Raw genomic sequence first — 16,562 nt, forward strand, 5'->3', positions numbered from 1 at the left:
GCACCTGCCACGAGGAGCCTGGGCTGGTTTCTGAGGCCAGAGGAGCCGGGGGCTGGGGGTCCGGGGCGGCCTCCAGGGGCGGCTCCTCTGGCGGCCTGGCCCCCTGGGCCCGCCCCCTGCAGCTGCCCAGGGCGTGATCAGTGGTACATTTCCCACACCCCCTCCCCATGCCCCCGGAGAAAAATAAAATAAAATAAAAATTAGAATAAATACCGATTCGTCCAACATTTACATTTACATGGATGGACAGGACGATCCCCCGACTTTGAAGGTTTACAGACGAACAGACGGAACTGGGTTTGGAGGTGCACTCCTCACCGAGGATGGTGGGTGAGGAGCCGTCTCCAGGCAGCGGTCCCAGAGCTCAGCAAAGCCACACGGCCTAGGGGAGCAAGGCTGCGGCGAGCAGGCTGGCTGCCGGAGAGAACAATGACAGCCTCGCCTTGATGGCAGGGGCGACGGACAGAATCCACACCTGATGGCCGGACTCGGCCTCTGAGCGCCGAGAAAGCCGCGGGCCCGTGGGGAGAACCGCGCACACCCTAGAAATGCAATACCCAGTGTTGCCCCTTCCAATACATTCAGAGGTCAACTCGGATATGGCCGTCCCCCTCAGCAGAGGGGGGCCTGGCCTGGGGAGGGGCGGCTGTGGGGTGCCCACGCGGCCCCCCAGTTCCCATCTGAATTGTCCCTCCTGGGAAGCTGCTTCAGAGTCTCAGGTTTTAGCCTTTAATGTTATTTCCTTAAAAAAATGATTCCTTTTTAGACGTTTTCCTTCCATGTCTGAAAAAAGTAGCAGCAACCTGTTTTTGAAAAAACAGCTGAAACTGTTTCTCGGACTGGCCAGGAAGCGCTTTCGAGCAATGGGATAAACTAGGCAAACCACGCCTGGAGCCACCGTGACACGACACGTAATTAAAAATATATTTATAAATGTATACATATTTATATCTCACTTCACACTCTGGTCCTAACAGTCAGGGAGGGGTTGGCCCTCAGGCAAGACCACCAGGAGGGCCCCTAGAAGGAAGGGCACGAGGCCCGCAGTGCCCAGGATGCCACCTGTCCCGGCCTCCCCGGAACAGCAGCCCCTGCACGCACCGTATCTGGGGCCCTGCATGAAGCTTGCTCTCTGAGCTGGGGTGGAAGTGGGGGAGCCCACTCTCCTGCCTTCTAGACTTGCACCCCCACTCTTAGGCCTCTCCCTTCCTCCTGTTTTCTTCTCAGCAGATGCACCCACACCCATACCCATGTGCACACACACGTCTGCACACACACACCCACACACACACATGCACATACACTTCAAGGAAGCAAGACCCATGTCAGCACAGGTGTGTCTGAGGCCTGGCGGGAGCGGCTGCTGGCCTGTCGGGGCCACCTGACTCCTCCAGATCCTGATCTCCCCTGTGTTCTCTCTGACCCTGACATCAGCCCCCCTCTTCCCTCAAGGCCTCCTGGGGGCCTCTGGCGTCCCGGCCCAGGCTGGGCTAAAGGTGCAGGCTGAGGAGGAAAGGTGGGAGGAGGTGTGAGGAAGCTTGGGAAGCAGGAGAAAGCAAAGGCTGGGCCACGAGGGTGTGGGCTCCGACAGAGGCGCCCGGCCGGCTGCAGGTAACCCTCTGCCCCCCACAGGCGCTTTTTTGGGGACTGGCACAAGCTCCCATCCTGGCTGGAAGGCAGGTTGCAGCTGGTGGGAAAGCCAGGGAGTACTGGGGAACCTGCCCCCCGCCCCTTCCCCGCATGCCTGCTTTCCCAGACTCGGGGTCAGCAAGGGGAAGCCTCCTCCAGCCCTCACCTCGTGCCAGCCTGACCGGACCGGGCAGCCAGGCCGCCGCCAGGGACCCAGAGTGACTGGCCTCGGCAAAGGAGGAGATAAGGAAGCTGCTGGGCCTCGGTCATTTTCTGGGGCTCATCACAGTGTGAGCTCTGGACCCGGAGGTGAGTGTGTGGGGTGCTGTGCAGGTGCCAGTGACAACAGCCCTGATCCCATCTCCCTCCACAGAGGAAGCTCCCAGGACCCAACTCCTGCAGGAGCCCTGCCTTGCTCACAGCCTGGCACCCCTGCCTGGTCACCTGACTGCTCGTGACTCAGTGAGCAGCCCGGGGGCGGCAGTGCCCGAGCCCCCTGGGCATGGGGACCTGGGCTGTGGGAGGGCTGGGTCCTGGGTCTTGCCTGGGATGAGATTAGGCCCATGTAGTTACACCCCCCGCCCCACACACACCCAGAGGTTGGGACAGGACCTGTGTGTGGAGCAGAAAACATCCCCTAGCGTTTTGGTTTTCGTTTGCCAGCCTGTGCTGTGCCTGGTTCACCGCCAGGCCCAGGGCCTTGCACCCCAGTGTGAGGTGTCGGCCCTTTGAGAGCAGCGAGAATAGGAGCAGGGAGGTGCCCAGGTTCCGGAGGGACCCCCACGGGCAGACGTTTCCAATTACCCTAATTGGCTACTGGCAAGCTGTCTGTGGCTAGGAGCCTTCAGCCACAGGGGGTGGGTGTGATGGCCCTCATCGGGGTCCACCTGGGATCACATCGTGGCTCTTTCATTGAGAGAGGAGACTTCAAAGCAGCTGACTTTTGAAAAATATAACACAATGAAACAAAAGAGCGCAAGGAGAGCTACAACCCCCAGCTCCCCGCCTGCTCCCAGCCCAGGCCCCAGGCATGGGGTCCTGGAGAAGGACTTGGAAGTTGGGGTGGGGGTGGGGGCGGAGCGCGAAGGTTGGAAGAGAAGGGATGCCTCTGTCCCCAGCTCAACCCTGTGGACAAAGGCCGTCCATGACGGGCGGCTGGTGGGGACCGTGCCTGCCTTTGTCCTCCCGGACATCTGCTACACGTCGCCTGCTGCCAGTTGGCGACTGCGGCTGACAGCATGCGGGAACAATGCACGCCTCTCCAACCCACTTTCCAGGCTCCGAGGTCCTTTCCGACCCACGCGGTGCCCTGGTGCGCCGGCTGCCCGCTGGAGGAGGAGTCAGGGGATGAAACCCCTGCACAAAGGCCTGCGGGCTCCTTGCTGGGAGGGGCAGGAGGAGCAGGAGTGGAGGGGGAGGGCCGGGCCACTGTGTAAAAGCAACATGCTCCCCTGACCGCGCCGCTGCCGCACACCGGGGCTGGGGCTCGGATGGGGGGCATCCTGGGATTCGATCCCTTCCCGCCAGGCTCCAGGCGGGCCTCCGGCTCTGCCTGCCTTCCTCCCGTTTGTTTCTTTCTCCAGGGCCACCCCTGTCCGCCTGCCTGTCCATCTGGCCCGCGCACCGGGGCCCAGCTGCCTGCGGGCCGCCCGCCAGGCCCCTGGCTGTCAGGCTGTCAGTTTCTGGATGGTTCTGTTGTAGTACTGCGTGATGGGGGGCGTCAGGGGGTTCCAGCTGTTGGCATGGAGCTCGATGACCTCCAGGAGCAGTGACCGGGTCAGCATCGACTCCGAGGGGCACAGCATCTTGTCTCGGGCACTGGCCAGGAGCTCGGTCATCATCTCGGGCAGCTGCTCCTCCAGCAGCCGGCCTGTGCTCTGCAGCTGTGGGCAGAGAAGGGGGCGCGGGTAGGACAGGACGTGGGCCCGGCAGCGGTCCCGACCCACCTTGGGTGGGTGAGCTGGGGCAGGGACAAGAACCAGCTGGATCATCTCAGGAAGGTGCAGGCCCAGGCCTCCGGACACAGGGAGGGTGGAGTGCGGCAACAGCCAACTGCGAGAGCCCACATTTAACCACCAATCTGCTGGCAGACGTAAGAGGGATCGGAATATTGCCTGCTGCCCAGGAGCGCACACATCTCCCTGTCACCCCAGAGCTTTCCTCCTACAGGAAGCCTGCCCTGACTGCTGCCCACACCCTCACTGGCTGTGTGACCTGCTCCCTTCACAGGCGATCAGGCTGCACTCAGTTAATTTTCACCTGCTGGGCTGTGTCTCTGGAAACGAGCTTAGTCATTGTTACCTGTGTGTGTCCATGTGGAACCTGAGAGCGAGAGCAGGATGTCTCCTATTTCCCGCCTCCCTCCTCGCTGCCCCAGCCCCACCTCCTCAACCGCAGCACTGACCTCTGCCCACACCAGTGACACGAGGGAAGAGAAACACGAACCGGGCAGAAGGCCAGCCAGAGGGCTCCCCCCCCCCAGAGGCCCCCAACCACCTAGAAAAGCCCCCATTGGGAAGGAGCTCCAACCTCCTGAGCTGTGCACTGCTGGCCAGCAGCCCCTGCCGTTCTCTCCATATAACCTCGCCCCCAGCCTCACCCCACCCCCAGCTCATCCCACCCCGTGTGCAGGCCTCTACCTTCGTTACGAAAGCTTTCTTCATCTCGTGGGCCCACCCTGACCTCTCTCCCGGGATGCGTGCTCTGTACCCACACTTTTTTCCCCGCTGCCCATCCAGTGGGGTGCGTGCACATGCGTGTGCATGTGTGTGATCTAGTCTCGCCGGACCAGAAGCTGTCTGAGGGCAGGGAACATGCCTTCTCCTTCTCCCCGCTCTCCCTGCAGTCACGCAGCTGGAGCCCGACCGTGACCGGAGTGACTGTCCCTTACACCGAAGCTGTGGTCTGGGCTCCCGTACTCTGGCCTCCGAGATTCTGGGGAGCAGCCGTCTGAGAGGTGAGCTCAGCTCGCCTGGCGTGTCTAGGGTGCCCAGGATGGACGCCCTCCCTCACTGTGCTCCACTCGGAATGGCTCTGGGCTGTCTTCCGAGGGCAAAGGTCTGTCCCTGTGACTAGGCCAGAGCCCAGTGCCTGCGGGCAGATCCCAGAGGAAGAGTTTCCACAAGCAGCGGCCACACCTGGGGGACAGGCCTGGCACCTCCCTAGGGCTGTTCTGCGACACTGGGATGCAAGCCTCAGGCGCCTTCCCCAAACTCCACCGCACCAAGGCCCAGGTTGATATCGGGGGACAGGGGTCACCCAGAATCTTACGTCACTCAGGTGTGTGCCTGGTGCGAGGAGAGGGCGGCCCTGGGGACAGGGAGGGTGACGATGCCAGCCCTCGTGTGACCCTCTCCACGAGCCAGCAGCCCTCCGCCCCTCCGGCCCGCGGCGGGCAGTGAACATTCACATTCCACACAGGAAGCCGCTCCCCACCAGCCCGCGCTGCTTACCTCCATGGAGCAGCACAGCACGGCGTCTTCCTTCACGTCCTGGGACTGCAGGAGCTGTGGGGGCGAGACCATCTCAGTGCTGGGCTGCCGAAGCGAGCACCAGGGACCACGGCTCAGGGCGCCCGCTCCAGTCCCCCGCAGCCGGGCCCCCGCCCAGCTCTGGGGCAGCCTGGAGTGAGCATCTCCAAGGGTCAGAGGGTACCAGGAAGCCGGGCCTTCTCGGGCGGGAGCTGAGCCCCTGGAGGACTGCTGTGGACACAGCCTGGGCATCCCGGCCAGGTCAGAGGCCACGGCGAAGCAAGGTGCAGGTGGGCTTGAAGAGGCAGCAAGGATGCCGGGATCACTGGCAGTTACAACTGGCCAGCGAAAATCCTCAGAGAAATTAGCTTCAAGACTTCCTGATTGGTGAGCGGGGGCTTGGCCGTGCTCTTGGGTGCTCCTGGGCCCTGGCTACAGGAGGACTTCTGGACATCAAAGGGCTCTACTGCCAAACCACAGGCCCACCGGCTTCCCCAAGGCTGGATCCGCTTCCCGGCCAAGGCCCCGGCCGGCAGCCCAGCACTGGACCTGGCCACGCCCCCACCCAGGCTTCCCTCTACTGCCTCGTCTCTTCTCTCAATCTCTCCCTTTTGCTTTTCTAATTGATGTGGAATTCAGATAACACCAAATTCGCCATTTTTAAGTATACAATCCAGTGACTTAGCATATTCATAAAGTCCCACAGCCATCCCCACTAAGTCCAGAATATCTTCATCGCCCCCAAAAGAAACCCGTGCCCATTAGCAGTTAGTCCCGACCCCCATCCCCTGGCAACCGCTCAGCTCCTTGGTCTCTGTGGATCTGCCTGTTATGGGCATTCCAGGTAAACGGAATCACATGATAGAGCAGTCTCTGTGGATGGCTTCCACTCAACGTAACGCTGTGGAAATTTGTCCACGCTGGGTGAACCTTGCGGACACTGTGCTCCGTGAAACAAGCCAGTCACAGAAGAACAACTACCGGAGAACAGTATGGAGTTTCCTCAAAAAACTAAAAATGGAACTCCCATTTGACCCAGTGATCCCACTTCTAGCAATATATCCCAAGAAACCAGAAACACCCATCAGAAAGGATATATGCACCCTTATGTTCATAGCAGCACAATTCACCATAGCTAAGATCTGGAAACAACCTAAGTGCCCATCAGCAGATGAGTGGGTTAAAAAACTGTGGTACATCTACACATTGGAATACTACTCTGCTGTAAAATGAAGGCATTCTTACCATTTGTGACATGCGTGTGGGGTAATGTGGGGATAAGGATACATATGTAATACCTTAATCAATAAAGAAATTAAAAAAAAAGAACAACTACTGTAGGGTCCCACCTCCAGGAGGTGTCGTGTTCATGGGGACAGAAAGTGGACTGGTGGGTGCCCGGGGCTAGCGGGGGGAGTCCTGGGAGCTGCTGTGCGATGGGCCAGGGTTTCAGGTGGGCAGATGAAAAGCCCGGGGGATGGGTGGTGGGGATGGTTGCCTGGCAACAGTAACGTACCTCACGCCCCTGAACGGTACACGCAAGAACGGCTGGAACAACCCATCTTACGTTATGTATATTTTATGACAAAAAAGTGTTTTAAAAAGGTGGTGGCAGGCGCGGGCACTCTGGGTGGGCAGGCCGGCCCGTCTCTGCCATCGCTCTGGGGAAGAAAAGCCTTTCGTCTGCTGGAGAAGGCAAGGCTGCCCGCCCTGGGGGCTGAGGACCCTGGGGTGGGGGAAGGAGCAGCCTACTTGTCAAAGTCTCTGGCACAGAGAGGGGAGTGGGCGGGCTGGGGCAGGCCAGCCACCCTCGCCCTCGAACAGCGAACTGTGTTTCTTGGACGAGAATCCAAGGCAATTGTGCGAGCCCACACAGTGTTTGTTCGGAAGCTAATGCATTCCTGTCCTATTGTCTCTGCCGGAGACTTGTTGTGGGCACACCCATCACATCCTCCCTCGGGGAGAGGCCAAGGTGCTTGGAGTCAGGCTGTGGGAGGCCCGACATCGACTGGGGAGAAAGGCGGCCTGGTGGGAGCATCCCAGCGTCCCCGACGGAAGGTCCACAGGGCATGGGCATGCTGCCCAAGGCATGCCCAGGATGGAGCCGGGCTGGTTGCTTGGGATGCCACTCCGTGGAGAGGGAAAGAGGGTGCTGACGGAAGGGCCTATGGGGCTGCCTTCGTGTGTGGGAGGCAAGGGAGCGCTGGAGACGACAGCTTCTTCTCTTACTGGTGAGGAGTGAGGGCTGACCTGAGGCAGGTGGGCTAGCCCACCCCGACCACGCAGCTCACCATGAGTGTGGTTTCAGCCTCGTAGAACCAGTCCCAGCAGCCTAGCACAGCCACCGTAAAAGCACGGCTCGGGGGCAGCCCAAGGTGGGCTGGGGCAGCAACAAAGGAGCAAAAGTGAGGAGATTTCAGAGTGCATGTCATTGGCTGGTTTCTGGGGAACAATCCAGAGCTCCGATTGGCTGGCTGAGCCTGCAGAAGGGCCAAGGCCGAGGCAGGACCAGCTGAGTGTGGGAGAAGTCACAGGAAGAGGAGAGGGAAGGAAGAGACGGGAGTGGGAGGTGGAGGACTGCACTGGCCCAGGAGGCCACAGCGATGGGCAGCAAGGCTGATGGAGAGCAAGAGGAGGGAGGATAACGCGGCAGAGGCAAAGGAGATGCCCGATGCATGGCACGCGGTTTGGCACAGGGCTGGGGTGGGAGCTGCTCAAGGCCACCTGCCCCTCAGGAGCGCCCTCACGTATGAGCCTGGGCCTCTCCCCGCTGCTCCCCTGCTGCACCTGGATCGGCGTCTACAGCTGCATCTAGAGGAACCGAACCGACACCGGGCTTGAGTCAGCAAGGAGAGGGCCAGGAGTGCCCGGGGCTCTCCAGGAGGCAGAGAAGCGGGGAGTCTATCTGAAATAGGCTGCCAGCACAAGCGTGCAGCAGGCTCCGAGCCAGCAGACCCGCTGCTCACTGACTGGACCCCTGTCACCTCGTCACCCCGCACCCCAGTCTCCTCGCTTGAGAACGGGGACAACACCTGCCTAGAACTGTTTTGAGAGTCTATTGAGATAACGTATGTGAAAGAGCTTTGAAGAGTACAAAGCTTGATTCAAATACACGGTGTGATTACTGTTATTAAATGTGTATCTTCATAAGCACGGACCTTCCCCGGAGGCCTTGCCATGCTTTGTACGCACCGTCCCGCCCCCCCGTGACTCTGGCAGAGATAGGGAAAGGCCAAGGCACTGCTATCTCTACGTAATCACGTAGAGAATCGAGGCTCAGCAGTTCAGTGTCTTGAACAAGCCAGACAGACAGCAAGTCTGAGAAGACCTAAAAGGTGCACAGAAGTCCTGGGTCAGCATCCTCTTTCTCGGAGAATTATTTCCCATTTCTCCCACCTTAGCCAACTCCTATTTTCCTGGTCGGAGCTCCTAAGTCTTACTTTTGTTGACTGGTGACAATTATCAACCTGGGTCTTCATGAAAGTGAAATGATTTTTACCTATTTTGTGGCTGCGTTGGCCGCTATCTATCATCCATTCACCCATTTATCCACCTACCCATCTGGACACCCACTTACTCACCCACCAAGTTATTCATCCATCTTTTCACCCACCCATGCAACCATTTGTCCACCAGTGCATCCACTTATCTGCCCATCCTTCTGTCTACCCACACATCATAGATCCAACCTTCCATAGGCCATCCATTCTTTTTTAAAAAACATTTTATTTACCGATTTATTTTAGAAAGAGAGAGGGAGGAGAGACATCTATTTGTTGTTCCACTTATTTATGCATTCACTGGTTGATTCTTGTATGTGCCCTGACTGGGGATCGAACCTGCAACTTTGGTGTATCAGGACGATGCTCTAACCAACAGAGCTACCCAGCCAGGGCTCATCATCCATTCTTTCATTCATCTAGCTATCCATCCATCTATCCACATACTTCATCCATCCATCCATCGATCCATCCTTCCAACAACATTTATGCAACAACTACTATGTGCTAAATACTGTGTAAGTATAGGGATTAACAAGACTATAAGACTTGCAACGTACAGTCTAGTAGGGGGAAATGAAGAGAGTGTGCTAGGCATGTGGCATTGGAACAGAGGAGGGCTGGTGGTGGTGGAGAACACGCCAGGCATAAGGCATAAGAAGCAACATATGGCATATGCACAAAAGCTAAAAATGTGGACTAGCAGAGTGCACTGGTGAATAACAAATACTTCAAGATGCTGAAATATATGGTGCTGGGGGGAAAGAGAGAACACGATGGTAAAGAGCACAAAGGCCACATCCTAAAAGGCTCTAGATGCCATGCTACTAGTTTGAATTTTATCCGAAGGGACTAGAGAGCCACTGCAAGATTTTAAACCGGAGAGTAGGAAGATAATATTTGCATTTTCAAAACATCCTTTCCTGCACAGCGTGGAGAATGGACTGGAGCTGGTAGGGTGGAGGTGGGACTGGCAGCAAGGAGACCAGGAAGGCTGCTGCGATGAGAAATTCTGAATTGATGCTTGAATTGAGGAGGTGTGTTTAGGGGGCAGAAGTGAGGGTGAGGACAAGGACGATCTTAAAGATGGACAGCCCCCAGGTTTAGGGCTTGGTCAACTGGATAAATGGCGATATCACCAAGGATACTAGGAAGGCAGGAGGCGTTGGTTTGGAGGAGGGCAAATAATTTCAGTGTCAGAAATATTGCGTCTACGGTCCCCGAGGATATCAGGGAAGATGACTAGTGGGGGGCTGGCTATTTGTGATCACCAGTGCCCAGGCGTTAGTCAAGGCCATGGGTGTGAGTGAGAAGTCCTGGGGGAAGACAGGATACATGAGAAGAGAAGAGGATAAAGGTTCCAAACTGGGAAAGGGGGGAGAGGAGGAGGAACCCCCAGAGGTGAAGGAGAACGGTCAGAAAGCCCAGAGCAACAGGAAGAAGTGATGTCACAGAAACCAAGAAAGTTCTAAGAAGGACAAAGTCAACGGTGTCAAGTTCTCCGAGAGGCCAAGGAAGATGGGCAATGACCAGGGCTCTCTGGATAGGGTGATTAGGAGACCACGGGTGACCTTTACCATGAGGATGTCAGTGCAGGGGGAGGGGCACGTGGAACCCTGGGTGAGGTGGGGTTGGAGGGCGAGGGTGGTCAGGAAATGGAGGCGGAAAGAGTCCACCATTTCTTTCTTTTGCTTTGGGGTTTCTGTTCTTCTCTGTTTCTCCCTCTCTTTTTCGGGAACTTGCCTAAGAAGAGAAGAGGGTAAGATGCTAGGAGAAAGACTGGCAAAGGGTCAGGGGAGTGGTGGTTAACGTGGGAAATGCCTGAGCATGTGTGAAGGCTAGAGGCAGAGAGGAGTGGGCAGAATGCAGGAGAGAGGGGGTTACTCAGAGAGGGGAGGCCAAGTCTGGAATGGCCAGGAGGGGCTATGAACACAGTACATGTGTGATGCTCAGGCCGCGCAGCCTGCAGCCGAACAACAGAATTAGTGTTGCGTTACATTCATCATTACCATCACTCCGTGCCAGGGGAGGGAAATCCGCCCCAAATGTCACTTTTCCACTAGCCTAATAGGCCCCAGTGCGGTGGCCATGGTCAGATGTCAAGGAAATTCATGGCTGTGACCTGGACTTCGGTCCAAGCTGTGCCCTGTGGCCTGGCTGCCAGCCCTCCTCACTAGGGCGGGCAGGCGGGCAGGCACCCTAACTGCGGACCAGGCGCCCCGGCGGCAATAATTAGCCTCCTTCCTGCCGAGCTTGCAAACCGCCGCGTACAAAGTGGCCACAGTAAATGTCACATGGGGGAATGCTTCAGCCCACAGCTGGCCCTGGAGGGGGGGTTGGGTGGGTAGGGTGGTGGAAACGTAATCCGGGGATCAGAGAAGACACTGAATCCTGCAGATACTGGAGCCAGAGGACCCCGGCTCCAGTGGCTCTTCTTCGGGGCCAAGCCCTGGCCAGGAGCCTGGCCAGGAGGCCAGTTCCGTTCACAGAGTCCCTACAGCCATGAGCTCCCAGGACCTTGGGTTGAGTTTGAAAGCCCGGGGCCGTTGTCCGTGACCACTGTCAACACCTCCCGGCCTCCCTGAGGGAAGTCTTCCAGGAGCTGCCTGTCCTGTCGGCTCGCTCTGTGCTCTGTGCCCACTGCCCCCGTCTGCTCGACGTTCTCCCAAAGGTCAAACAGAACACACCCGAGGCAGCCCCTAGGCCTTGGCACTCAGAGTCTCCTGCCCAGCTGGTGTGGCTCAGTGGTTGCGTGTCAACCTCTGGACCAGGAGGTTATGGTTCCATTCCCAGTCAGGGCACATGCCCGGGTTGCAGGCTGGATCCCCAGTAGGGGCTGTGTAGGAGGCAGCCAATCAATGATCCTCTCCCATCATTGACATTTCTATTTCTCTCTCCCTCTCCCTTCCTCTCTGAAATCCATAAAAAAAAATATTTTTAAAAGGAGGGGTCTCCTGAGGACGGACATTCTGAGTGTTTGCTCTAGCTCGTGTGCTGAGCTGTACGCACACGTCCAGATCCGTGTCACCCTTCCACCAGTTCATCTGAGTCCGACGCCACGGCAGGGTCTTCATGCCACAGCTGCAGGCATGAGGCGCGGAGGGACATGACTTCCCCACGGACACATGGGAAAGGAAAACCAGGCATGGAACCCAGGTCTCATCTGCCTCCACAGTCAGGTGGCAGGACCACTGCCTTACCAGGGAGGCCCACATCATCAAGGCCGGTGGGGAGAGGACAGAAAAAGGCGGTGACCACACCCCCACCCCGGTTGCCTGCGATGATTCTGGTTTTCACCCCACATCCCAAAGTGACTAGGACTAGGGTTCCTTGTGCTCCCCAAAGTGGTGTTTATGTAGTCACCTTAACAAGGGAAGGGGCGGTGAGGGCTTGGGAGATCTTACCCCAGGTACCATCTGACGGCTTGGGAGACCTCCAGCCTGGTCCCCCTCCCCTCCTCCGGCCGCAGGGACCCCATGTATGCAGGGGGTCAGTGCTCTTGCCTCTCTGCGGGTTTCGCGGGGGGGTGGGCAGGGCTCTGAAGGTGACAAAGCAGCCCTACAGGATCCTGGCGAGAGGTGGTCAGCATGGCAGGAGACCGTGCCACCTGCCGCCAAGCCTGGCGTGAGCCTGAGCGTTAACTGCTCCCCAGGGACGGGAGCCAGGAACAGGCCGGTTATGGTACCGGGCACACTGTCCGTTGCTCTCGGCTGCAGCAGCGGGGCCCAGGGGAGAGCAGTTATTTTCTAAGCTTCCCTGGGGAGCTTGGCCAGCATTGCACAGCCCGGAGGCACCTGGGTGTCCTGTGGCACCTGGGACCAGCAGCCCCCTCACAGTACCCTCTGGACACCCCCCTGAAGGAATGACTGCCTTCGGTGTCTGACTCAGCACAAAACAGCTTCCCGAGACAGGGGAGGGCTCTGGGCTGGCTGGGAGCCAGACCTGGGGCGCAGGTGGTGGGCAGATGGCCCACAACAGGCAGTTTCTGAACTCACAGGTCACTGGGCTGGGACCCTCGGCTGGCACCAGGAGAGGGCAGGGCAGGGGAGGGGGCCCCAGGCTGCCATCTGCTCTTACATGTGCCGCCCCCCACCCCTGGTTCCTGGTCCCACCCCCTGGCTCCCCACCTCCGCCCACTGAGTCCTGGACTTGACCTTGCTGGTGTGGGGGAGGGTGTGATAAGCGTCTTGGTGGAGGGAGCGAGCTGCCTGCAAAGGCATTTTCCGCTCTCTAAAGTAAACAATCAAACAGGAAATTAATCTAGAAACCCACATCAACGGAAGGTTCAGGCTGTGATTTTCACAGCCCCAGAGCCAGGAAATTCAAAGTTATAGTCCCCATAGCAACTCGCCCGTAGAAGTCAGCCACCAGGGGCTTGGATGAGCCCTTGAGAGGTCAACGGGGCCAGCCTTCTGCCTCCAGGAAGCACAGCCCCCGAGCAAGCCTGCGAGCCTGGGGCAGGCGGCTCTCCTGTCCCGAGGAGGCACACCAAGCCTGGAACAGAGGCAGGCGTCGCAAGGCTGGGGTCTGCTTTCAGCTCTCACAGCGATGAGCCCCGGGAGCCAGGCCACCAGCTGACACCCCAGGGCTTCAGTTTCCCACATTCCCACCTCCCCACGACTACCCACCAGGTCCCATGTTCCATGAAATGGCAATTCTCCGGCCTGCAAGACACTCAGGGGTGGGGCCGTGCCTGCGTTCATTCTTATTCCCACCCCACTCCTCTTACTCAGCCCTCGAAGGGCCCCCCCTCTCTATCCCAGTTGCCCTTGAACCTAGCGATTGGCCTTTGGCCCACCCCCTGCTTGTTTTTCCTCCAAGAAATATCTCAATTGATTGACAGGTCCAAGAGCTTTCACAGCAGACACCAAGGCGACTCCGATTTTTGGACGCCCTTCTCAACCTGCCCCCTTCTGGATCAAATTTATAATATTATCTCAACGTGCACTTCCTGCTCGCCTCCCGACCGATAGGTTGAACGGAGCCAGGGGCAAGCCCTCCCCCTGCATGGATGTGGAGCTGTCTGTCTGGGGTCCGGGGTAGGGTTTTCATTTGTGTGCGACTAGTGAGGAGTCCCCGCCTGGCAGGAAAGGAGATAAGGACAGTGACGCTCAACCCAGAAGGAAGTCGTCTGGAATCCTTCCCCGAGGGTCTGGGAGATGGCCACCGAGCCGGCTGGTCTTATCAGCATGAGTCTGCAGTCTCGGTGGGGCGCTTGTGACAACACGAGCCGAGGCAAGAGCAGGCGCTCCCAGGCACCAGGCCTGTGGCAGAGGATGCCCGCCTGCCCGCCCACCGCCAGCCTGGCCCCGGAGCCAGGCCGTGAGTTGAGCAAAGCAGTGGAAAAAGAAGTGGCGCCTGCTGGAAAGCAGACAGAGCGGCTCCTTGATTTCCTAACAGGGCCCGCGCGTGCCAGGGGCCTGCGGGCCAGCTCCGAGCGCCCAGCTCGCTTGCGCAACAGCCCTTTCCTCCTCTGGGTAAGCTTTCCCGGGCAGCCGAGCCGCTGTCCAGCCACCCGAGTCCCTGGACGAGGCCTCCCCTCCCCACCGCCTCCCTGCCTTCTCCTGTGGTTATGCTCATCAGAGCAGGGCGGGCAGCTCAGGGAAGACGGGACGCCTCCCAGGGGTGCAAGATGTTTCCTTTCATGGAGCAGACCCAGAAGCGTCCTTAGGAAGAAGAAGGCTGGTGGGGAGGTCACTGTGGACAGAGATGGCGGGCTTCTCTGCAGTCTTGGGGGGCACTTGAGGAGGGCAGAGCCCAGAGGGTGAGCCACCGGCTTCAGAGGAAGGGCCTGATCTGAGAGCCCAGGGCGCCCCCTGCTCACTCATCAGGGCACGTGGTTATCTGAAGGGCTGTGCCAGCCACCCTCCTCGAGCCCGGGAAGAAACTTCTTAGGCTCCGCATGGTATGCCAAGTCTGTGTGTGTGTGTGAGCGGGGAGGGCTCGGTAACCACAAAGGGCTGTGAGGGGCGGGAGAAGGGGCACACCGGCTCCTGGCTGTGCTACCGAGCATGGCATTTTGAAGAAGCCGTGCCCTCTTCAACACGGTAGTCTTGGCACGCCCGACTGAAGACGATTCAATGCCTGCACCGACCGGTGACGAGACACAGGTGCCAGGCTCCGGGGTGGAGGGTGGCGTGTGAGGCCACACCGCAGAAGCTGGGCTGGACTTCTGTCCTTTGGCCAAGGGAGCTCAGCTGGTTCTGTGGTGAGTCTGGGTGGAAAGCAGTGACCAAGGGCCATCTGGGCAGGGGCCTCGGGGCCTGAGACAGTGAAGCAGAGAACGCTAGGGCTGTGCTGAAGGCATCATTAGCATTTGTCCTCAGAGCAGCAGCCACCAGCAGAGGGGCGGGCAGGCCTGGGCGGCAGGGACGGCAGAAGGGATTTGGTTCAGTGCTGTCAGCCGAGGCGAAGGCGGAGGTAAGAGTATTTCGTTGGCACCTGGAAGTGTGTTTGGCCCGAGAGCCATTCCTTAGCAGAACACATCTTTCCATAACGTGGAGTCCCTTTATCTAAGTTAGAGGATCTTCTCGAGTGAGTGAGCATGTGAGTCAGTATTCTGTGGTCCCCATGCATGTGGACCACCAGGATGCAAGAGGAGAAAGGGCTTAGCCTGCACTCAGGCGCTCCCTGGCCCACTTCCCGCCTGGGGCCCCACATCCCTCTCCCTCCCGGCCACAGACCTCCAGTCCAGCCACATGCATCCACTCCCATCTACCTCCAGCTTTTGCTCCTCGTTGTCTCTGCAGGGTCTGCCTTCTCCCACCTTGGCTCCATTTACTGGCTCACTCAAGACTGACTGCAAAGCCCTCCTCCTCCGAGAAGCCTTCCCTGACCTCCTCCTCTAACCTTTGTAGCCAGAAGTTCTCTATTCACAGCCCTGTTTGGTTTTACTAAGTTCTAAGTGGAGTGGAGGGTCTCCTTCGACTAGCTTTTCCTCACACAAGGCCTTGTGCCCAGCTGTCTCTCTCAGAAGACCTGTGGATGGACTGGGAGGAAAGTGTGTGCTGGGACACAGTCACTTAAAGGGCCTCTCTGTCCCCTGGGATGCAGCCTCCCCAGTGACATATAGACCTGCAGGACGGCAGGCCCTGCACACCCCTCATCCCCCCTGCCAGGGAGTCTGAAGGGATGGAAATAATTTCATTCATTCATTCATGCATTCATTCATTTATGCATTCAACAAGGAGGCATGGATCCTGTCCTTCTAGATCAGTGGTTCTCAACCTTCCACGACCCTTTAATATAGTTCCTCATGTTGTGGTGACCCCCAATTTCATTGTTACAAATTGAACATAATTAAAGCATAGTGATTAATCACAAAACAATATGTAATTATATATGTGTTTTCCGATGGTCTTAGGCAACTCCTGTGAAAGGGTCGTTCGACCCCCAGGTTGAGAACTGCTATCCTAGATCCACTAGTCTGTCAGGGACACGGACATTGCACAAGCAGGTCAGTGATGGGAACTGATCAGTGAAACTGCCTGGGCTCTAATCCCGACTCAGTCACCCACCAATCTCGCTGCACAGCTACCCACTCTGTCTAGGTTTCCTCAAAGAGACAGCACGTGGGGAGATAATTCTTTTGAAAACACTGGCTATACATTATTTACAATAGCTAAGACCTGGAAACAAGCTAAGGGTCTTTCACTAAATAACTGGGGGACATAATGGAGTTCTCTGAAAAAATTGAAAATGGAACTGCCATTTGACCCAGTGATCCCACTTCTAGGAATATATCTATAAAACCCAAAGCACCCATCTGAAAGAATGCATGCACTCCTATGTTCATAGCAGCACAATTTACAGTAGCGAAGATCTGGAAACAGCCCAAGTGCCCATCAGGAGATGAGTGGATAAAAAAAGCTGTGGTACATTTATACCACGGAATGCTATGCAGCAGCAAAAAAGAAGGATCTCTTAACCCTGAGACAGCATGGAGGGACCTGGAGAGCATCGT

At 57.7% G+C, this 16,562-nt stretch overlaps 1 protein-coding gene across 2 annotated transcripts in view; it reads right to left on the reverse strand.

Moving 5' to 3' along the window:
• Positions 1-812: 812 nt before the first annotated feature.
• The window catches only part of CTIF (CBP80/20-dependent translation initiation factor), a 183,110-nt gene continuing 167,360 nt past the window's right edge, over positions 813-16,562 (reverse strand). For both annotated transcript variants that reach the window (XM_006763644.1, XM_015563838.1), the window contains 2 exons: positions 5,082-5,135; positions 813-3,512 (listed from right to left, as the gene is read on the reverse strand). In XM_006763644.1, coding sequence (XP_006763707.1) covers positions 3,297-3,512; positions 5,082-5,135 — 270 coding nt within the window. In that variant the 3' untranslated portion in view covers positions 813-3,296. The remainder of the gene's footprint in view (positions 3,513-5,081; positions 5,136-16,562) is intronic.

This window comes from Myotis davidii, unplaced genomic scaffold (assembly GCF_000327345.1).
Source record: "Myotis davidii unplaced genomic scaffold, ASM32734v1 scaffold378, whole genome shotgun sequence".
NCBI lineage: Eukaryota > Metazoa > Chordata > Mammalia > Chiroptera > Vespertilionidae > Myotis > Myotis davidii.